The following is a 25229-nucleotide window of genomic DNA, read 5'->3' on the forward strand; positions in this document are numbered from 1 at the left end:
TTGAGTTTTAAACAAACGAGGGGCACTGCAAATCCGCTGTTTAATATGTTTAATACAGTAATACATATGCCAACAAGCGGGGATAGCTCAGTTGGGAGAGCGTCAGACTGAAGATCTGAAGGTCGTGTGTTCGATCCACGCTCACCGCAATTTTATTTTTATTTTTCTACTTTTTGTAATATCAAATAACGTGTAATAACGACATTGTTGAATTCATTGTCTTAGTCTGCTATAGGTTGAAACTAAACCACTTCATATTTTATCACAAATTTTAAGCTCTTAACTTTCATTTAAATCCATTAAGGTATTGAGAATGATTTCTTCTTAATGTTTAGGCATTTAAAACGTACGTAGTAACACTCTTTGGAGAAATATAAACAGAAACAAATTAACAACATGCGATAGTTGCGTGTTATTCAATTAAATCTATTACAAGATATGTTAGAAACACAACAACAATATAGGGTAATGGATACCTAATCTGATATAGAGTCATTACATTTTCATTCTCAGTTGATATCGAGTTGTAGATTTATTAATGTTGATTGACATGGAAGCAGATTCAGCATAGTTCTGAATTTGATATGTTATTGATGATTTTATAATAAAATTTGGTTCGAAATGGGTTATGGAAGAACTATTATATCGAATGGTTTTAGAAATTTCATATCTCTTACAAGTTGGGATCTAAAATAATTTATAGGGAATATAGATCAATATAAAAATTACAATTATTTAAATTCAGCGTAGAACAATGAACATCAAATCTACATGTTATTTCATCTGATAAGTGTTTAAATGTGGTTAAATACTTGCAATAGTTGCATTCTATTCAATCGATTCCATTAAACGAGAGCTATGTTATAAACGTTTTAAGGATTTTTTTTTTGTCAAAGAAATATAGAGATTGAAACGTTTTAAGGATTCCAATGTATTAAAACATTTCCAAACATTTCCAAAAAGTTTTCAAATGGAGGATGAGTGTGATCTGGTAATCACCCACTTATACAAAAATGGTTGGTTTAAAAAAAAAACAATTATAGACATAACAGTAATCCTTTTAATCTCTTGACAAGAGCATACTGGCCGATCGCTTAAGCCCCAACTATGCGACACTCCAATACTTTGTTAAATGCAGAGATACCAATATGTACATAACCATCTAATCTATTATTTTGTAAAAATTATTCTTATATTATAGTATTATACACATTGACATCACATTACACTATACATATATTTCATTTGACTAGACGCTAACTATTGTTTATGGACGTGGATACATATAATATATATAGTCGTACATGCAGACGAAGGACTTTTGACACATCATCTTCTACTTATGACAATGGCTCCAATCAAGTTATTGTCCAGTATCTAATTCGAGAATGTGCGTACGTCCATGTATATTATTGATATTAGGTCAATAACCATTTTGGGTTATGCAAAGATTTGATCCAAAAAAAGGTTATACAAAAGACGAAAAATATACAGTACAGAACAAACAGAGAGACAAAAAAAAAGATCCATTTTTATTGTTTTAAGGATTGACACAGATTTGATATTTAATTCTTTTACTCCATTTCATGGAATTCTATACTTGTAAGATAGAAAATATATATACATAACATGCTTTCAAATATGTCTTTAAATATACATAAAATATATGTCGTGTTTACTTCATTTTACACCATATAACATATGTCATATTGCCGTTCTTGTTCCAGATGTGGCTACTTAATTAACATTGAACTAGTGGTGCAAGGACGTGGAACTGCACAAACTAGGTCCAATGCAGTTGGTATAGTGCCTCCTGAGTCCTAACTCCTAACCAATTTCAACTGTGACGTACAAGGTTCAACTTGCATGGAGAAAATGTGATGATGATACGCCATCAACCCTGACTATCCAACGTGCACTGAAGTTGTTCTTAGTGGAAGTCAAATTTAATAGGAATGATTATACGCTTTGGTTCGTTTTACACAACCGGATATATTAACATCCGACACCATTTTTAGGAATGCATGCATGATGGAATGTATCAATGTATGGATCATCCATATCCTTATTGTGTACGCATACATAATGTATCCTTATCAACATATATATTCTGGCACCACCACTATATTCATGTTAAGAAGAAACCTTAAGTAGTCCACGTATTAAAATTTCATTAGATCGTTCTAAAATATGACATTATTTGACTCATTAAGTGAGAATTAAATAAATATATTTTTAGTAGTAATTGAATTCAAAAAGAAAGAGTCACATCTTATCTTTCACTATATATATATATATATATATATATATATTATATCGGTTAATCTGGTCGGTTTCGGCAGAAATACATTTTAGTACTAAAATGTAGATTGTTTACACACTATTTCATCCAAGTTTTTACGGTTTTCGATTAATGTCAGAATATAACCAGATCGTTTGTTATTGAGCTACCATATAAACTATTTGAACCATAGAAGCTTAAATTGGTTAAGTAGAAATAACTTTATTCTCAGCTAGAATCAAACACATGACAAACGAATTTACACCAAACACAAAATTAACCCTCACCAATAGGCACCCACTACTTAGTTATATATATATTATTGTATGCATATCATACATTATATTGTATTTTTAGTACATATATAAATATTATCATGAAACCACCACCACTTCAAACTTTACAATAATTAGTATAGTCCTAAGCATTTTTATTTAAACTTATAGTGTTGGTTTCTATAAAACAAAGACAATATATATATATATGTCAATATAGTATAGTTAAATATTGTTTTTCTTTGTTTGTTTAAATTTAAGTTTGTTTTGTTCTCGTAAATGGTAATGTCTTTATCGAATAGATTCAGCATTATGTGCTTGCATGATAACTGATGGAACATAAAGCCTAAAGGAGACTGTCTTTACCCATTATGTTTATAAAAATTGGAAAAAGTAATCCATCTTAGTTTTAAAATTTGCAGAAATTGTTCCTTTTAACTTATGCATTGATGTTGAATTTTTTATATATTTATTGATAAAACCATCTCTCAAATTTTGTTGGTATCATTGTTTATATGATGCTCAGTTCGGTAAAACAAAACAAAACTAACTAAAACAAAAATAAACTAAAAACAACTATATGGTTTGAATTTGTTATATCAAATAAACCATATGTATGTTATAAATTAGAAACCGTGATATGTGGATATAATTAGGTTATTAACATTAAACTGATTAAAACCGGTTAATCACAATACAATAGTAGATAATAATATAATTATATGTAACTATATAATATAAGTGATAGTATTTATATTTAAGTTATTTATTAATATGATATTTATTTGAAACTTTGATTTTACCATATTATTTTGTTTAAGTTAAGAATTATTTTAAATAAATTATTAATTTTATTTTATATGTTGAAAATTTATTTATTATGGTAAATTTATTTATTTAATAATATTTTATTTTATTCTATATGTGATCAAAATTTTAATAAACTTTATTTTTTTCTTATTAAATCTACTAAAATTTTAAATAATTTATATAAAAATTAGAGAAAGAAAATGTATTTATATTTTAATAAATTCAACTTTTAAATAATTTAAAATAAAATTCATAACTATGTATCAAAAATACATCTAATTATGGTTTTTGGTTTAAAATGAATGAATCAAATAAACCAAAATAGTTGTTAATTTTTATAGCCAAAAGTCAAAATAACCAAAATAAAACGCAAGTTGGTGGTTTTCAAAATTTATTTAAAATGAATTTATGTTGGGAAATTTTTACAAATACCACATTTATAATACCACTTTTTATGTTTCACTAACCATTTTTACCATCACTTTTAATGAACGATAAAAGACATTTATACCTATAGAATTAACTAATATAGATTTAGGGATTATAGTTGAGGGGTAGTGTAAGGTTTTTAGAATGTAAAATTTAGAATTCCAATAAATATATAAATAAATACTTAAAAAATATTTAAAATTTTTGAAAAAAAGTTTTAAACATAATTTTGATTTTCAAAAAGAAATGTTGAAAAAAAAATGTGGAAAAAAATTGTAAAAAAGTTCGAATTTGAAAAAGTATAATTTGAAAACAAAAAAAAAATTATTTTAAAATTTTTTATTTATTTAAATAATAATTTATTATATATAGAGAACAAATGTATAAGAGTCTTTTGTCACTTAATGAATCATGTATTTTTGAATGTCTATTTAATAGTGGTAAAAATAAAAAATGGTGCTGACAAAAAAAAATGGTAACTTAAAAGTGATAAACATGAAATTTCTCATTTTATGTTCAAAGCGTATTCAAAACTTTAAAAAGTTCTGAACCTTTAACATATAATATAAACTCCATAAAATAATAAATATATATTTAAAAAATATTATGTAAATACATGGTCTTAATATAAACATGAATTCATAATTAATATGTATAAAGTTATATAAATATAAACATTAAGTGCAATTTATCTTTAATTTTTCTTCTAAACATATTGATGTTTGTCATTTTACTGCATTTATATTTATGGTTAATATTTTATATATACCAAACAATCGAATAAAAACAACATAAAATTTGTATCTATAAAATTTAATTAACATACAGTAAACAATAAGTATTATTATTATATTTATATTAAACATCATTTAAAATAGACAAAATTTTAAAAGAAAATTTTCTGTAAATTAATAAAATATCAAACTTTCAATATTATTAATTTGTAGGGTTTTTACTGTATACTAAATACTTCAACACAATAACTACCAAATATATAAACAGATTCACAAAAATTGTTCAAAATTTTTATAAAACTTATGGTAATATGACCAATCTTTAAGACTGGATGGCATGGAGGACAGACGACAACTACGCTATATTATTAGGCCATTGACGCCTTAAACGTGGTATATAGTAATAATTGATTCTGGACATCGTGAAAAATTATATTAAAGGTGTAGAATTTCCAAAACAATTTTTTGTTATTTTAAGTCCGATAAAGTGCTCTCTCCTTTCTTTTCCTCTACCTTCTCTCTAGAGACTTCATCTAAAGTGATCAGTTTCCGGTGGCCGGTGGTGTTACCGCCGGTCACCAACCCCTTTTGTTTTTTTGTTTCCGTTGTATATATCTTCGCTCGGCGAGTTTCTATTTCCGCTTGTCGGATTAATACTTCGCAAGGCGACTTTTGAAGTGAATAAATATGTTCCGATTGTCTCTTGGTCGGAACTTATGGTGTATTCTCCTCTTTCGCTATGAAACCTTCAGATCCCATTTGTTTGTGTCCGACTGCCTCTCTATTCAAAGGATTTGCGCTTAATCCTTTTAGCCGAGAGTCAATCTTTACTTCTTTGAGGCCGATAGACTGGCTTTAGTAAAGTTTCTCTGCTGTAAGGAAGCGGTGGTGTTACACAGATTTCGATTGATCTTAAAAGAGATTTAGTAGAGCTGGCGTTGTCTCTATATTGACAATGGTCCAGCAAAAAATCTCTGATTTAGTCAATTGATTTGTGTCTGAGTTATCATCCAGCGGACAGAGAGCTTTCAGAGCATGAGCAAAGGCTTAGGCGAAAGTTGGAGTTAAAGGGTATTAGTGATTACGGCGAGGCTTTCATGAAAGTTAAGAAGTCGTGAGGTAGAAGATGGAGGTTCGGTGTTCAGAACTCACGGCGGCGACGACCGAGATTGCCATCACAGACTTACGCATGAGTGACACGTATCATTACGTGTTTCTAGGGTTTTCTTCTAAATGTGGCACGTGGAAGGACAATAATCAAAAACCGACCTTCGACTTGGGCCTTCGACTTGAACACATCTTTGTATTTTACGTTTGGGCCTTGTCTATGTAACATTAATATCTTGTAATATGCCTATTGGGCTTTATGAAATATAAGTTGACAAAAAAAAAAAAGAATTTCCAAAACAAAAAAAAACAACTTGACAAATTTACAATATGTAATCATATATTCTCTTTTTCATAATATTATAGTATATCGAATACAACACCACATTTAGAAATTTATATGATTTAGCAGATAACAGAAGTATTATCAAGAGATTTCTTCAAACAGTATCAAATCCTAGGTTGCAGACATATGCTTCCCGTTTCGAAACCGAAACCAAAATTGGAAACTCGTGGAAACTTTCAGAATCTCGCCTCCGATACGTTTTCAAAAATACATCTTTAAAAATACTTTGGAAGTTTACGTTTCCGTTTTGGAATCACGCTTCCATCTAAAAAACTTAGTGTCATGAATAAGTATAAAAAAATATAATTTTATTTTATTTAAAATCTAAAATTATAAGTATTTAAATAAAGAAAATACAAAATATGCAAATATCAAAACTACTACTATAATTATCTTTGTGCATAATATTTTTTATAAGAGATTAGTGCATATATATTCTAATATATTGTGACAGATATTTATGAACTACTAAAAATAATTAGTTTGATAATTTTTTATAAGCTTAATTTGTTAGTATTTTTATAATTAAATATGAAATCAACTAAATGAAAAATTATTAAAAATGATTCAAATCACTTTCTTAGTCATAAGTTTTATAAAATGATTTTTATGTTTATATATATATATATTTGGATATACGCTTCCAACACGTACCCGCTTCCTAATGTTTTTAAAAAATCTCGATTCTACGCTTCTACGCGATTTCGCTCTCCACGTATCCGCTTCCGTTTCTATGTAACATTCAAATCTAATAGTATTTCACATGCAATGAGTAAATGTATTTATCTATATCTTATACAGAATTTAATTAATAAACAATGGTTTAAGAGTTATATATGGAAATACTTTCAGAAGGAACAAATCAAGATAAATTATGTAAAAATGATTTCAAAATAGCAAAATGATATATATATATATACATAATGATCGCATAAACTTCAATATAGAAAACTTTTATAATATTAATGGATAATATAAAAAGATGTATAAAAACTTATGTGAAATCTAAATATTTATAATAATAATAATACGTTAAGCTATTGAATACTGGATTGCCTGAGATATAAAATTTTACATATTAAAAGGTATATTTATTTTCCTTAGTAATATGAAAAGGACGGATTAGTATGATTATCAAAATCTTTAAGCTAGTGTACAATTAAATTAATAATCAAGGCTGGATCCACGTATGGCTACAACCTGAGCATTATTTGGATTACATTGGGAAGAAAAGTTGGGCGATTTAAAATTTTAAATCTAAATGGATAAGAATTTGATTTGCTATCGTAGATCTTTATTGGTGCATTTCCTGTTAATTTGTCTGTTCCTAATGAAGTTCGATTTTAATTTTCAATGCATAGCAAAAATGTAAAATAATAAATATCATATATCTTCCTTTCAAAGATTCCGAGCATCTTTCAACTTATATTGTTCTTTTACCTTCAGACTAGAAGAAATAAAAGGAAATTGCACCGTCCTATATATATATATATATATATATATTATTACAAGTGCTCAAAAAATGTTTTTGCAAAAAGGGTCAAAATTGATTTCATTTGTTCTCCGTACTTTTTCAAAGAAATGAACCAACATGGTGTAATTTATTTCCAAAAAGCTATTAAGAATATTTGTCATAATTTTAACTTATTTCTTTTAAAAATCTGACTGGCTTTTATGTTATCATTCGCAAACGTAGTTTTTGTGGTTGGTAGCGGATGTTGATATTTTACAACAGTCACAAAAAATGCTATAAGCTGTTCAAAATTAAAAGATGGTTTCTGCTACCATTTACAGTTAGATAAATAATAAAAATATTTTTAATTTTAAAATTTTAAAATTGGAATATTATATATATGCATGTTTGGAATTGCGCTGGGGTGAGTTGGGTGGTCAGTCCAAGCCTAGCGAATTGTAAGAATATCAGAGATTAATCTGGAAATTAGTTTTGAGCATTTTTTTTAATTTTTCAGTTATTTGATACTCCCTCTGTTATGAAATGTAAGATGTTTAGAATATTTTTTATGTTCCAATATATAAGATGTACGCATCTTGTTAGGTAACTTTAAGTTTATCAAAAACTGTGTAGCCAATCAAATTTAATAGTTATATTTTGTAATTGATTGAGTAGTTTTTAGTTTATAATTTTAATGATATTTTCTAGGTAAAAAGTAATTTTTTTAATAAGTGTGTACTACTCAAATTTAATAGTTCTATTTTTTAATTTTAATTCACTAACATTACTATAATTTATTTTATAAAAACTTTAAACCAAAAATATTCTTTATAATTTTAAACATTAATATATACATATTTAAAGATATATACATATATAAATATTCTTTCAATTTTCTAATATAAATTTTCAAAACAAATTTTATTGAAATTATGAATTTCATTTAAACTAAAATAAAATAAAAATAAATGTAATATTTTTATTAATTGTATTGTGTTAGTAATTATTATATTTTATCATAATAGTATGTTTTGATATTCTTATAATGTTATTGTGTTAATATTGATATTTTATTATTAAACCGTTGTAGTATATCATAATCAAGCAGTTATAAATATCCCGCAAACGCATAAATTTCTAACTGTCATATTAGTCATATAAATCGCTTAATAGTGTCAGAAACCACACTCATCCGCATCCGCAAACTCACGCAACCACAAACACAATCGATGCATTTCAGCAGGTCAACCTATATTCTTGTTTATTTGGTTAATAGATCGTACACACATATAAATTATTTCCTCATGTTAGAACCCAACCTTTGCTTTCTTCTTTCTCACATTCCCACTTAAACTTATAATCATTAGACAGATTGGGTAATTATTAGCTAGCCCATTGCTATTAGAAAACTTAGCACGATTAATTATTCATCACTTTGTTTCCATTTTCTTTATCATATTTTAAGTAAAGCAGATAAATTGGCCAGTGTGAAATTCCCTTTAAATAATCAGAAGTCATCGAATGTCTGATGAGCAGAAAAGAAGAGAGAGAAAAAAAATAAAGCAGAAAAGGATATAACTATTAGATAAGTGGAACTGAGTGGGATTGGGATTACCGATAGATCCATCCTAATTGTCTTCGTAATTTTTTGAACATTTTTTTATTTAGCTTATCAGAAAATCCTGTCTAGTGTCTTTGACCAAAAAAATCCAGTCTAGTGGTACGTAGAAAATCTTAACACTATGTGACTATGTCACTATCCAAATTTAATCTGAACATCTTATTGACCATCAATGTTAAATGACTTGGCAAATCTAACATCTTATTGACCATCAATGTTAAATGTTATGGTAAATCTAGCTACTATTGAATAGTCTCTCTGCTTCCTGAAAATATCATTTTGATAAATTTCACATAGATTAAAAAATTGCAAAATATATTTATGTATTTTTATTTAATGTATAATTTATAAAATAAAATAATTAACTTAGAAATTATTGGTTATTTAAGCAAAAAAAAATATCAATACTATTAAATTAGGATCATGACCTATTGATATATGTTGTGTCCAACTAAATATTTAATTGACATTAGACCTATATATATATATATATATATATATAAATATAACTGCATAACTGTAAATCTATTCTATTAAAACAACAACATGACCAATTGATGTAAGGTTATGTCCACTTATTTATTTTCTTTATTTAAAGATAAACAAAATATATATATCACTTTTACGTAACCGTTTGTTCCTAATTAACCGTTTTCTCCTATTACATACAATATGATGCATTTTTGTTTGATCGTGGACATATGAGGTGTTTAGTGGCTGACATACTTTCATTGATAATTTATAATATAATTTATAATATAATCGTCTGTTCATATAATCCTAATATAACTGTCCTATTAATAACTAAACATATGTCTACTGTCATATATACACTTCTTTTTCCATATATTTATCGACTACTACCCTAATGTAACCGTTTGTTATCAATATGCAGTTCACCAATAATATAACTGTTCAATATTAGAGCGGGTGGGATTACATTTATTATTTAAGATAGTCAAGTCGATATTGTTTCTATATAAAATTCATTAGCTATTAGCCTATTACGTCTTCATGTATCAAACAACGAAGTGTATATATGTTTTGATAAAGAGTTACTTGACATCTATTCTATTAAAATAGGAACATAACCTATTGATATAGGAGCAGTCCAACTATATTAATACAATTATTAAAATTTCATATTAATCATTTAAGAGAAACATTTTACAAAAAAAACATAAATATGACTAAAACTACAAATATAAAAATTAAATTTCTAAAAAATTGCAAAACAAAAAATATACCCGCCCTTTTAAGGGCGGGTCATAATCTAGTACTTTTTATTAATCCTCCACTTTAATCCCAAAAATCTCGGGACCCATTTCATTCAAATTCATAGATTAGTAGACGGTTATATATTGATAATATTGAAAGTTTGAAACTTCCACTTCTATTGAATTCATAATAAAAGCAAACAAAACTGAATGACTATTAAAATAAATAAATACTGACACATTGCAAAGAATATAAAGCGGATGAGATTTCTTGAAGAAATTGTTACGTTGTTTAGAGAAGGTGATTTATCTGTTACTTTTCATGACCTATTAACAGAATAAATAATCAATGTTTTGAAAACTATAAACAACAAGAAAAACGTGTTTGGTCAAAAAAAAAAAAACAAGAAAACGTAAAAATTCATCAGTTATGAAAGTATGGCGGCCATTGAAATGCTGCAGAGAATTCTAAAATATATTTGGGAAAATGGAAAAAATTTACAAAATTACCACTAAAAAGAAAAAAAAAGAAACAATACACACTACAAGATTATATCTATCGAATACAAGTGTGTAAAATGGGCCAAGCTTCCAACAGGCTACAATAATATATATTAATAAATCTATTTCCTAATTTAATACTATATAGCTACATTTATCTGAAACTTAAGAAGTATATTGTAATAAATGTTAAATATTTCTAAATATATATAATATTAAAACATAAATATATACACAAACCGATGGAAATATATTTCTTAAGTTTTTTTACTATAAAGTGAAGCTTTAAAATTTAACTAATATTAATATTAATTAGCGGTAGAAGCGGGTTATTAACGACATTTAATTTTTATGACGGGTTTAAGTAAACTTTTAATAGAAATAAATAGTCATATAAACTTATTTATTTTAATGTATTTTAAATAGGTTATTCGATTAAAAATATTTATTAGCTATGATTTTACTTAAAGTTTGCAAAAACCATATTAACCTATTTCCATATATATATATACAGAAAATATAAAAAATTTAGCAAAGACCATATTAATCTATTTTAACGTGATTTTACTTAGAGTTTGTAAAGATAATATTAACATATTTTCATAACTATGGATATGCCACAAGTGTATAAATATACAACGTGACATATTAAATATAATTACCAAATAATATATTAAATTAAATTAATATTTAACACAAATATGATTACAAAAATATAAATATAAAATTAAAGTTTTCAAAAAAAATAAAATTAAAATATATCCGCTTTTTCAAGGACGGGTGAGAATCTAGTTAAGATGTAAACTCATATCGAAAATGTTGAATGTAATTCTTTTTTTTCGTGAGTGATGGAATGTAAATTTTTTGAAAAAAAAAGACAATAATTATATTTTTTTTATGTAACGGAAGGAAAGGAGTATGATAAAACATAAAATCAATATATGCACAATTGATATAAGAATCTCAATACTAAAAGAGTTTACAACCCGAGTCAACTCAAACCCACAAAGGAGCAACTAATCGATTCTAAAAGGGAGATTTTTCTTTTTTTTTTATCAATGCTAAGGTTTACGACACGCTGGTCACGTACGTAGACTTTAAAAGAAGACGGGTTGAACTAACCTAACGCGTAAAGAGAGTTCTAACACCTAGGCTGCATTATAGGCTCTACAAAGGCTATAACGTGTCTCCTTTATACTTTTTATTGATCACACACGTAAAAGTCAGTTCCCATGGCCTTTTCAGAGATCCGGTTGATTAAATTATGCATTGTTTTTTTTTCCTTATATTGCAATGCTTTATATATCAAAATTCACTTCCCAATATATTTTTTTGTAAAGTTTCCCAATATCTTTTGTTAGTTCAACAGTATGCGAAATGCGGATTTAGAATCGGATTATGAGATAGCGATATAACACTAACACAACCATCATCTAAACTTCATGTTTTTTTTTTTTTTTTTTTTTGATAATCCAGGTATCCGGACATCTCACTTAGTCCGACTATCCCACCGCGTCCAACCGGAACTGGCGAGGAAGTTCCTGGAGACCAAACGGAAACCATGTTAAATCCGCTATGACCAGGGCTCGAACTCGTGATGGCAGGCACCTCAGCCGAGGTTCCTTTACCACCAGACTACGAGGCCCGGTTCGTCATGTTTTGTTTATCCTTTATATACAAATAGAAACACATTTAAGAACATACCATTTATTTTCTATAATTTAGTCTAAGCAAAAAAAAACATATCTAAAAACCATTTAATCTGTACTGAATTATAAATATAACCGATAACCTATATGTTGTTAACTTCAATTTTACTTACAGAAGTGAAATATCAACGGTAAGTATATGTTTTTGGAAGGATTAACAATGGTAAACATAGAGATACAAACTACTAATTTCTACTACTTTCATTAAACAATTAACTAAATTTATTTAAACATCATAGGACTAAGCATTATGTATTTATTAGTATATATACACTAGTATATTTCATTTTAAACACATGTACAAGGTACATGGTAGGGTAGGTTACAGGTTACTACTTACTAGATTCAACTAGGTGGTGTTATTTCATTAATTACGTTTGTGCTGGAAGTGGATGATTGAACAAAATGGATTAGGTGTGTGTAGTTTTGTCCGGCCTGTGATCTTTACTCCACTCGTATCCCCATCCAATAAAGTCTATCTCTCACTGTGACATCCGAAATGACGAAAGCTATTGCAAGAATATACTAATCGAAGCCCAAAGAGAGAAAAAAATCAATAGCAAAAGGGCTTGGTAAGAAGGTTAGAACTGTGGTAATTGAAATTGTTTTATCAACCAATTAGTCGCCGAAAGAGAGAGAAAAAAATAAATAGCGAAAGGGCTTGGTAAGAAGGTTAGAACTGTGGTAACTGAAGTATCTCAAATACTATTAGTCAAAAAAGTATAATTAATAACAATTTACATATATTTCTACCACTTTTTTAATATGTGTAAAAAATATCAAATTGACATTTATTTAGAAATGGAGAGAGTACTATAAGTCTATAACGAAGTTGGTTTACCTTCTCTATCTCGTGACGTTGATGTGCAGTTATTTATTTATTTTTGTCAAAGGGTGTGCCGTTATTTAGTCTGCAGAAGCCCATCTAATTTCTTATATTGGTATTTTCATGAGTTCTTAATCATGTACTCAGTAGTCTTGTTTGGTGTTTCTTTAATTTACAATTGATTACAAAATTATATTTGTAGCTGATCCCAAATGCGGTTGTTAGCACTGATATGTATGTAACAAATCCTAGATACTTAGATTTTAGATATCCGTCTAAAACTTCAGGTATTCATCAGTCTCGATACTAAGAGCATCTCCAAAAAATCTCTCTATATTTTAGAGTTTTCAAAACTCTATATTTGAAATTTCAAAATGTCTTTCTCCAAAAATAAAACTTGAAATTTAACTTTAAAATTATTTGTAGTTTACACTATGGTCCTTATATTTGTTATATAAATCCATAATTTTTTTATAAATAACTAGCACATATATAAAAATATTACAATACTTTTAATTAATAAAATCTTACACTAAAATATAAAATTATAAATAGAAATAAATAATTAAATATTAAAATACAAGCAAAATACCAAATTATTTCATAAAATTATTTCCGTAATACTCCATCTTCGGTTACACAAAATTTGTTTGGACAATATTTTAGAAGTTCCGGAGAAAATTTACTAGACTACTAGTGTTGTTGTAATATTTAAATTTGGTAATAATTATGTCTTCATGTATTTTCTTTAAAAAATATTTTTATTAAGTTTCTTTTGTAATATTCTTGTTGTCTAATTCTAGTTTTAAAATATTATAAATCTTATTTTAATTTTTTTGTTTAATTTTATGTGTAAAATTTGAATTTATAAAAATAAATTTGAAATATTTATGATATACAAAAATTTTAAGGATTAAAATGATAAATGAAAAAATACATAAGAATCATAAATGTGATGTATAATTAATTATAAGGACCAAAATGCAAATAAAAAGATGAAACTTCAAATTTACAGTTTTGAGTAGTGAAACTTCAAATATGAAGTTTTACTCCTTAAAACTCTAAATTTGAAGTTTTTAAATTCTTTTTTTGGAGAACAAAAAAAATCTATATTAGAAGTTTTTAAATTCTTTTTTGGAGAGCAAAAAAAATCTATATTTGAAGTTATAGAGCTTCTTTTGGAGATTCTGAAGTTTAATTGGTTTTTCTAATTAATTAGTTTTGTCAAAAGTTTTTTTTAATATAGTACTTTTAATATTTTTTACAATACATTGATAAATATTTAATGATCCATTTATAGCTCATATTTCATTATTTATCACATATATATGTCGCCGTGCGATATATAATATGTTTCTAATTAAAGCCAAAATTCGGATACTATTACTCATGATTAATCACTCATCAACCACCATGATTTTACTATTATTTCTATCACCGCTTTGAAAAAGAGGTAAAAACTCAATAGACATATAATCTACTTTTTATAATAATGTCCATATACACCCAATAAAAAGCTTCGCAAACAAAATGATTATCGAGTAGGGCGAAAAGAATGTATATAAAATGATACCATTTAGGAAGAAAATATTTCGTCCAAAAAAAAAAAAAAGGAAGAAAATACATGAAGTACAAAGTTGCCAGTTGTACGATCTCTGTGAATAGGCGCGACACCTTCCTCATTACAAAGTTACGAACACTATATAGTTTACACTTTACACATATAGAAATCGCATTATGACACTATAAGATCTAATAAATAATTTTGAACAAAAAATGACAATTCATCAAGAAAACACTAATGCAAGATTTTAGTGATTAACTGGTAACAAATTTGTAATTCTAAATACTATTAATCAATCATCTGGAAAAAAAAATCTTATTTGTTTATACTATTAAAGCTAACTTTAAAAGCAATGAAGAATTGGTCTATTAATTCAAACTTTTGAATTATATAGTAGGAATGTAAAAAATCATAGGTTCACATTTTATAATTGGGGAGATGTGCTTTCCAATAAAATATCATAATCTATACTTCGTCTGAGAAAAATATATGTGCCTAAAGATTTAAAACCTCTTATTAAATAAAAAATTAATTTCAAAATATGTTTGTTTCATTCCATTTAGGTACAATTTTCCAAAACCGTTAACAAATTCAAACTAAAAGAAGGGAATAATATATAGCTGATGGGTTAACCGTCTATAGATATGATATGGACTAGAACTTTGATGAAAATTTTAAGAATTTGTAGGTTAGCCCGACTATTGCATATGCAACAAACAGGCTATAATTTTTTTTCTGCTATGATAGATTTTATTTTTGGAAACAGTTGAATTTCTTCTTGGAAGCATGGTTGAATATGTTCATCGTAGATGATTATTGTTAAATGTAAAAGCATAAGAAAAATGACGTAATAGACACAAAAATATAAGTACTCTTGTTTTGTATATTAAACTCATATTAATTAGTGAGACATTGAGTTATCATAAGACAATCAAAAGATTACCTACATCAATCTTTGAGATTTCAATGAGGTAAAGAGTCGAAAGTGTATTTCAACACAAATATCTCATAGGTGGAACAAAAAAAAGGAGAAACTCCATTAATTAAATAAATAAACTCATATTTAAACATTTTAAGCACATATATATACACACATATGAGAGATAGTCACATCACAACTAAAAATTTAACAATCTCTCTCCTATAAGTTTTAATGGCGATTTAAGAGACCCGTAGTTCTCTGATTCCCCTCCGGTTTGCACTCTCATCGAAACACAAATCAACGATAATCTCTCACTCTCTTTACTCATTCTTCTTATTTGGATAAGATCTCTCTCTATCTCTCTCTCCCTCATTTTCAGCAGATTCAATCCAAACCCTAACCGCTTTGATTCTGATCGCAGAATATTAATATTCTCTTCAAAAAAACTATAAATATTTTGACAAAAAACACTTTTTTACCATCACTTTTTTACTTTCTTACTCCACACCATAAATGTCAAGTTATCAATCTGTCCTTTGCCCTTAACTACTGTCACCACCACCACTTCTATACTACAAACCCTTCTCTTACTTTCCTAACAATACGTACTTAAAATACATTACAAATACCTACCAAGGCCCTATAAAACGCAAGAGAAAGAGAGAGAAGTGATTCTTGGTTTAGCTTTCTTGATATGGATTTTTGTTGGAAGAGAGAGATGGAAGGTAAACTAGCACATGACTACTTGTCGTCCACAAAGCGCCACCAACACGGCATGATGACGTCACCGCACCGTGTCTGCGTCGTCACCGGGCCGGTGATCGTAGGGGCCGGACCGTCGGGGCTAGCGACGGCGGCTTGTCTAAAGGAGAGAAACATAACTTCAGTAATACTAGAGAGATCAAATTGCATAGCTTCACTATGGCAGCTCAAGACTTACGACCGCCTCCATCTCCACCTTCCTAAGCAGTTCTGTGAGCTTCCTCTCGTACCCTTTCCCGACCACTTCCCAACTTATCCGACCAAACAGCAGTTCATCGAGTATCTCGAGGACTACGCCCGGAGGTTCGATATACGACCGGAGTTTGGTCAGACGGTTGAGTCCGCAGAGTTTGATGCGAACCTAGGGATGTGGCGCGTGGTGAGCGTTGGTGAAGAGGGCACGACGGAGTATGTTTGCCGGTGGTTGGTGGCTGCTACGGGGGAGAATGCGGAGCCGGTGGTCCCTAGGTTTGAGGGGATGGAGAAGTTTAAGGCCACGGGGGTGGTTAAGCACACGAGTCAATATAAGACCGGTGGAGATTTTGTCGGAAAAAAGGTTTTGGTCGTGGGATGTGGAAACTCCGGCATGGAGGTTTGTTTGGATCTCTGCAACTTCGGTGCTCAGCCTTCTCTCGTTGTCAGAGACGCGGTGAGTCTCTGTTTTTTGTTTTTGTTCTAAGAAAAAAGTTATTGGGAGGTTAAATTATTATTTTTCATATGCATTTTCGATATTTTGTGGCTCTTTCATGCTTTTTAGAGTTCTTCTATGCTAAAAACAAAATCACATCAAAGGGTTTTTTCATTCATGTTGATATACCCAATTCTTTTAGAGACCAGATATTATCACTTTCCTTTCTTTTTTCTTTTTCTTTTCTGAACTCTTACGATTTAGAAAATGTTTTGAGTTCTTTTATCCGATATTAAAACAATTTTTATTTATTTATTTGATTGTACCAGATAATATTCCGTTCTACGAATATGTTTTAGGTAAATAAATAGATTTTATTCAGTTTGATAATATCCATATTTGAATTTTATTAATCTGTTTAATTATTTCAAAATTTCACGGGAAAATTCAAAGGATGATACCATCCTAATCTAAGATTATCTTTTATTCCCTTGTGACTTCAAGTTCCAACAATGTGTTAATATAGTTTTTAAAAATAGATAAAGAGGTTTACCTAATTTCTTTAATACGAAAATACAATTTTATAATATATTTGGAGAATGATAACTATCAGAACATAACTTTATTGGGATTTTCACGAGCATGCGCAAATAAAAATATCATAGTCTCTCTATATTAGAAAACGATTTTCTCATTCGATCTTTTATTGCAATATTTACTAATTATGTTGTTTTTTTTTTCTTAACTGGTGAAGGTGCACGTCCTGCCACGAGAGATGTTGGGTACTTCAACTTTTGGGCTGTCCATGTTGTTACTCAAATGGTTGCCCATCCAACTCGTTGACAGTTTCCTCTTGGTTGTTTCCCGGTTCATCCTCGGGGATACCACCCTGTTAGGACTTAACCGACCCCTGATAGGCCCACTAAAGCTCAAAAATCTCACCGGCAAAACTCCAGTTCTCGACGTTGGAACGCTTGCCAAGATCAAAACGGGAGATATCAAGGTACAGATATATCTTAATCAACCATGATACATGGGTCATATATATATATATATATATATATATATATATATATATATATATATATATGTATATGTATATGTATGTGCTAAGAACCGGTTTACTGATTGTGATATATGATTTGTTTAAATGGCAAAAGGTGTGTTCCGGGATAAGAAGGTTAAAACATCATGAAGTTGAGTTCGATAACGGTAGAACGGAGAGATTTGACGCCATAATATTGGCAACTGGCTACAAAAGCAACGTACCCTCTTGGCTAAAGGTAGTCCAATAATGATAATATAGTTATTTACCTGTCTACATTATTTAATACAATGATCATTAGTACCCTATTAAAAATTCACCTCTTTTTAGTAATATACATATATGTATATATATATATATATATTAAAGTCGCATTAAATGGATTTTTGAAAACCAAATAACTTTGCAGGAGAATAAAATGTTTAGTAAGAAAGATGGATTTCCAATGCAAGAGTTTCCAGAGGGATGGAGAGGGGAATGTGGGCTATATGCGGTCGGTTTCACAAAACGTGGGATCTTTGGAGCATCAATGGATGCAAAGAGAATAGCTCAAGACATATACGAGTCTTCAAGAAAATCTGGTCAACCCCATAGACATATACAAGTATTCATGGCAAGAAAATCTGATCAAGCATGTAGTAGAGTACTAGACGGTTGAGAAATGGAAGGTTTCTATCAAGAAACAACATGTTTGCAGCCGAGGTAGGGATCAAAGAAAAAAGTTGATGGTTTTTGGTTTCAAAGCAGATTTGGGGAGTTATGTAAATTAAGACTTATCTCCAGCTGCAATGCAAATTGGGGGAAGGAAAGAATGAAAAGGAAACCTAGTGAGAGTGATTGTGGTGGGAATTGATGATCATCTGCCCAAAGGAGAGGAGGGGACCCTCTCTCTTTGCATGCTTATAACCCACTTTGTAAATCTTTCTATACCTTCTTTCTATGTTTCTAATTTTTTTTTTCTTTAGTTTTCCTTAGTTAGGTATGCGCTTTGGTTTTCTTACCTTTTTAGTTCAATTTTTTTGGCTGAGTATTTTGGTGAGTTTTTTTTTTTTTTTTTTGTTATATACATATCACTTGTTTGATTAAAACTCTTGTTTTTTAACGGACATAAGAAGAGTTCAATTGTTACAAAACCAAAATAAAAAGCTTGGAAAATGTCCAATGAGTGTGTCAATGATATTTCGTTGTCGAAATGATTTCATTCCCTAGTAGAAGTATCATATAAACATGGACCACCTCCTTGTACATTCGTCAGAAATTAAGTCCTGCACATTTATCATTCTTCTGACCCGTTTTCCAATTATTGTTAGATGTACGATCTCCACATGATTTCTTGTCATATTTTTGAATTAAACTAGGTAGCTATACAGCCTATATTATACATAAATCTATACCAGCTAGATCCCATGTCAGATAGATCGTTAGGGTTAGATTCCATGATAGATTTGTACCTTGGTCGTGTTGATACAATATTCCATGGAAAAGGTTAACAAAATCTTCATGTATGATTTGCGGTAAGCGACGTCAAACATATAATCAAAATAAGTTCACCATGCATTTTGTCATCCAAATTATAACAAATTATTTTATGTGAACCATACGACTTTGCATGTATTTTTCCCATAGAAAATCGTAACTGGTGATATAATAAATCGTTAGAATATCCAACCTGGTCTAACAAAATTGTTTATTTGATCTAAAGCAAATTTGATGGATCATATTTATAGGGGTGAACGTGCTATTTTTCCACGAGAACTATCATATAGCATCAGATGTCTACCAAATTATGACCTCGTTTTAAATCTCTCCAAATTGAAAATTACAAATCTATTTCTCCCCGAATCGATAGTTCGAAATAGTTATTCATAGACCATGGTTTTAATTGGTTTGCTGTTAACCAAACAATTTTACTAGCTAAACCAAACATTTTTAACAAACTAAACCAAAAAAAAATATCATACCCAACTATCTAACAGTTCCGACCCCTTTACATCTTCTTCTTCTTCACCCGAGGAACGAGAGACTCAATTTCTCCTCCTTCACCATCCACAACATTGATATCTATCTTAGAGGAAATATTTGAAGGTTTGAGAGGAAGATATTGGTCTAAAATTTGAAGGTTTGATATCTTTTTATGATGGTGTATTGTTTATGTCATCGAGATCTGATATATTTTAGAGTTGCGGATCAAGTGTTTCTAATTTCATCTGAATTTTGATTGTTTAAGGATATATCAAAAGTTTTCTCTAATCTGTAAAGAAAGCAAGTGGAGGAAGAGTGCCATCATCTCTTGCTCGTTGGGAGAAGAAGACATTAACGGTTCAGGTTTGGTTTTTCTTTTCCTTTTTTGTTTAGTTGGTTAAAAATGTTTGGTTTAGTTGGGTAAATTGCTTGGTAAACAGTAAACTAGTTAAAACCGTAAAGTTTTAAACTATCGATTCGAGGAAAAATAAGTTTGTAATTTTTAATTCAAGAAGATTTAGAACGAGGTCATAGTTTGGTAGACATTTGATACTATATGATAGTTCTCGTGGAGAAATAGCACGTTTACCCTATTTATAGTGATTTTAATCAAAAAATTATCAGCTGCATATATGTTAGTATCAGCATTGTTTGTTAGTAATTTTATCAAATATCAACTATTGAATAACATTTTCAAGGTGATTCAATATTGGTTCTTAATTGGTACCAACAAATTCTTAGTAACTTCACCACAAACTATAAGCGTTTGGCCACAAAAAATTGAGACATATGAGAATCAGGTTTAACAGAAGAAGAAAAAATAAAACAGGACTGTTTCTATTTCTTCGTATAGTCTTTGGACCATTAACCATGTGGTTGTCCTTAAAAGCATGTGATTAGAGAATGTACACTCACCTTAGAACCCTGTGGGTTCATTGTCTAGATTTTCATGGGTTGTGAATGTTTTACTGGCCGGTAACTAGTTCAAATCTAGACTAAACTGTGTTTCATTTATATAATAGAGCTTTAATAAGAGATTAAATTCTAACATACATAAGGGAAAAGGGAAAAAATGGAATAAGGATCTTTCAGAAATTTACTTTTGTAAAAGGCACTCAAGTAACAAGCTGGAGCCCTACACTTTTGCCAAGCTGTTGGGGAAATTTTAGGAAACAATATCAGAGATTCAGATCCCAAATCAAATCTTTCAATTTTATTTTTGTCAACATCAAATCATTAAATCGAAACATCTCCTTTTATCTTAATTTTTTTTTGTGAAGTAATTAGTAGTGGCTGACTCCAAGAAGGCAAACATATTGCATGTATCTTGCAGTTCCTAGTCCCACATTTTTAACAGAAGAAGCACTTGCTTCTTTCAAAGCATGTTTCTGCTTTTTTCTGAAGTTTCTTTTTTTTCTTTAATTTTTCCTTTTTTAGTTGGTGCTTTTTATTGGCTCTGAATTATATAGTTGGCTTGTCAGCCAAATTATGTTGGAAAGTGGTGCTCTTCGACAGTAAACGGTATAGATGATTGCGTCCATAACTTATTCATATATGACTTGGAAAATCAGAATATGTCTGACGATATTTTCATGCACTATACAAATGAACTTGTAACGCTTCGACCCGCCCACGGCTAATGGGCCACCCACGCCCGCTCTCTCGGCCCGTGGGCCCCATCCCGTCTGACGGTCGGTCTGTTAATTTTTCCAAAGGCTCGAAATCATTATCTACTGACCCTGTAATCACCACCCGACCTTTTCCCATGCTTTGGCCACACTCGCACGCTATCGCGAATCACTTTCCGATAGGTCACCCATCCTTCCACTACTCCAGCTCAAGCACGCTTAACTCTGGAGTTCTTTCAGGATGTGTTCCAGAAAAGGTAAGTCAACTTTGGTGACATAGGTAGCCAAATCAATTCTCTTAAGCCTTTTTCACATATCACAACTCGGGATGTTACAGAACTATTCTATATTCTACCTTACACAGACAATTTTTTTCCATTCTTTTCTAGTTTACTTCACAGATTAAATTTCAGTTGAAAAGTCGATCCGTTAAAGAGATCCTTTATTTTCGACTACATTGCAATTGCATGAATATATAGTTCGTACTAACTCTCTAACTTGACATTGTCATCTTTTTTTAACAGACTCCATGTTACAAAAACAGTCCTAAGCTTCAAATGATATTTTCTTTTGAAAGATCCCAAATTTTTGTCGGTACATAATTGAATTTGGGGTCAAAACCCCGGTGACACGAACCAAGTGGAGTAACCATTAGGTTATTCGTCCATATATACCAATAATATATAAACATTTGTTGACAATATCAATATAAAAAAATATAATATATATATATATATATCTATATATATATCATACTTTTATAAGTTCAAATGATTAAATGCAGATTTTACATGGTCTTAATACTTATATAGTTAAAGGACACCTCATTTTAGTAGAAATATAATTCAAGACTGAAACAATATTTTAAAGTTCTAGGATTATATTATAAGGTGCCTCACTTGTGTACTATAACCGCTTTTCGTTCATTCATCTATTAACTTATTTTTTGAAGTGTGATTTACTTTATGTTATTTTACTTGTGGTTGAATTGTCTATTTCATTTAGACAAAGGATTAATAGATTGGAAACATAGATAAAACAATGAAAAAATATAACAATTCAAATTTCTGCGGGAAAAAGTTTTTTTTTTGCCAATAAAAAATAAAGAAATAACTATTATTTAAGTTAAACCAGAAAAAGAAAAACAACTAGAAGTTCAAATAGACGAGGGAAATAAGTTTGGAACTTAATAAAAATTCGTATATATTATTGGGAAATGTGGTCCATATGAGTCTGGTAAATGCATCTTCTCTCCTCCACAACAAGGGAAGTGAACTCGCTGGACGATCCAGCCGCTCTCGTACATTTGGCACTCATGGGTCCTAATTGTCTATGAACCATCCGATTCCGCGAGCTTTGAGCTCTCACTGGTCCTTCGCATTCATTATCTCAACGGTCTCAAATGGACCATTACAGTTTTGCATTCGTTAATGTTTATTCTGTTATATAAATTTAATTCGAATGAGAAAGAAACATACTGGGCAGTGAGATTAGTAGTCAAACGTGACTGGTCCAATCATCCCACGGTTATGGATCGTTAAAGCTTTGACTGATCAATGATTAAAAGTAATCTCGGATTCTAAATAACCTGTCAGCAGATTTGACGTGACAATACATCTCTCCGTAATTACTCACGAGGATTTTAACTAATAAAAGCCACACCAAACTTTACCAATACTTTTTTGTTTTCCTTCTTTCTTTTTGAAACATGTTTTCTTCTAATGAAACATCATACTAATTTAGTTTGCAAAAAAAAAAACTCATACTAATTTCAATAATTGTGTTAACTCCAAATTTCAGTGTCTACATATAAAGTTATATAGATAATATTTTATCAAGTCTCATATATTATATCATGTTGGAAATAATATTTATGTAAGATTATCATTATTTTGGTTCATTTGAGATGATAGTCTAATTTAGTGTAATATTCAGCACAATAATCGTATAGGATATATTTTATCATATTTAAAACAAACAGGTTTAAATGAATCTGGAAATGGAATTCAATGAAGATACAAGTTTATGATATGTAACTGAACTGGGGTTTCCTTTCTTTTCGACCAGTTGTACTTGTAACTATATTTTTAATCAAATTTTGTAGCAAATTTTCAAAACGTTAAACATTAAAAAAAAATAATTATTGGAAGGATCATATTGTTAGGTTTGATAACTATAGATCTTAATACTAATATTTATGCCCAAACCCTAAAAGTCCTTGTGGATTGAGTTGGGAAGTGATTAATAGGATAAACTCGATCACGTAGATATATACTTCAACAAATCAAAACAATCATGATCGTGCAACGAATCTAGAAAATTTTACTAGAAAATTACTATGCAAAAGATTTTGTTCCATGGCTCACATATATATATGCATGGTCAGCATCAACTAATACCACTTTGATCCAAAGCTACCACTAGAGTTTTGATTTGTGTACATCACATGCCGCCTACTTCATCAACATAAGACACGCATTGTCGGAGGTCTTAACATCAGTTTCAGAGCTGCCTCGTCAACATAAGCTACGGAGAGATAGAGAAACTCGTAAACTGGTGTGATGAAAATTACTCTTCAATATATCGTAGTAATTAACAAAAATGAATAAATCAATCAGTGGTTTGCCGTGCATCTTTTCATCCATCTCCAATCAATGTACAATCAGCATCAATTCATGTACTCTTAAAAGCAACAATAATTAACAAAATGTGTAACTTACTAGCACGTGGTAGCCCAACACAAAAAGCATGATATGAAGGTCATATGTAATCATGACCCATTCTTGTTATTTTTAAAAATATAGGCTGAAATAGTTCACTAGCTGGAAGATTTTGGTTAAAACCCCTTCCATATATTGAAATCTTAGAAAATGAGCTGGCGAGTTTGCATGCCATTGTCAGACACCATACAACCATAAAATATGTACTGTTCTCTTGTTGTTTTAAAGTGGGAACCTAAAATACGTTGTAAGAGTGTGGTGAAATTGGGTTTGCAAAATAAAACAAATTACTGGTTACAAAGTTGTAAAAATGGAAAGAAAATTAGGCTTAGATGGCATAATGGAACAATATTACACAGCTCAAATTCTACGTCATAGTGAATCAGTTTTCCCTTCTAATCATTTTTACTAAAAACATTTCACGCTGAAGAAAATGTATCCTACATAGGGATGCATGTGTTCAAAATCAGATGAGTACACACAAACCTCTCTCTCTCCCTCTCTCTTACACATGCGAAGAGATGAGACAAATATTCTATAGTGGAAGTAAGTGTGGAAATGAGGTGCAAAGAGTGGTCCTAAGTAAAAGGTCTCAGAAGATACTTATGCCTTTCCAGTGTATTGCAAGCGATTAAAATTACAAAAACAAAAGTGATGTCTCTTCACTTTAGGGTCCACTCTTCTCTTTT

General features: G+C 29.6%; 1 protein-coding gene and 1 non-coding gene across 2 annotated transcripts; both read left to right on the forward strand.

The window, feature by feature from the left end:
• The first annotated feature begins 76 nt into the window (after window positions 1-76).
• On the forward strand, window positions 77-149 carry TRNAF-GAA. The gene has a single exon. It is a non-coding gene; the product is annotated as a tRNA-Phe (tRNA).
• A 15630-nt stretch (window positions 150-15779) lies between these two features.
• LOC106378963 (indole-3-pyruvate monooxygenase YUCCA6-like) lies at window positions 15780-19596 on the forward strand. The gene is made up of 4 exons (XM_048746284.1): window positions 15780-17206; window positions 17940-18188; window positions 18346-18468; window positions 18640-19596. Exons 1-4 carry the CDS (start codon window positions 16490-16492, stop codon window positions 18886-18888), a joined length of 1338 nt encoding a protein of 445 aa, XP_048602241.1. The 5' UTR covers window positions 15780-16489; the 3' UTR covers window positions 18889-19596.
• Window positions 19597-25229: the final 5633 nt, after the last annotated feature.

The sequence above is a fragment of the Brassica napus genome, chromosome A2, assembly GCF_020379485.1.
Source record: "Brassica napus cultivar Da-Ae chromosome A2, Da-Ae, whole genome shotgun sequence".
Classification (NCBI taxonomy): domain Eukaryota; kingdom Viridiplantae; phylum Streptophyta; class Magnoliopsida; order Brassicales; family Brassicaceae; genus Brassica; species Brassica napus.

Coding starts and splice junctions, on each gene's coding strand:
- LOC106378963 (XM_048746284.1), top strand. CDS start 16,490: ATGGATTTTTGTTGGAAGAGAGAGATGGAAGGTAAACTAGCACATGAC. Junction 17,207..17,939: donor CTCTCGTTGTCAGAGACGCG/GTGAGTCTCTGT, acceptor TAACTGGTGAAG/GTGCACGTCCTGCCACGAGA. Junction 18,189..18,345: donor TCAAAACGGGAGATATCAAG/GTACAGATATAT, acceptor AAATGGCAAAAG/GTGTGTTCCGGGATAAGAAG.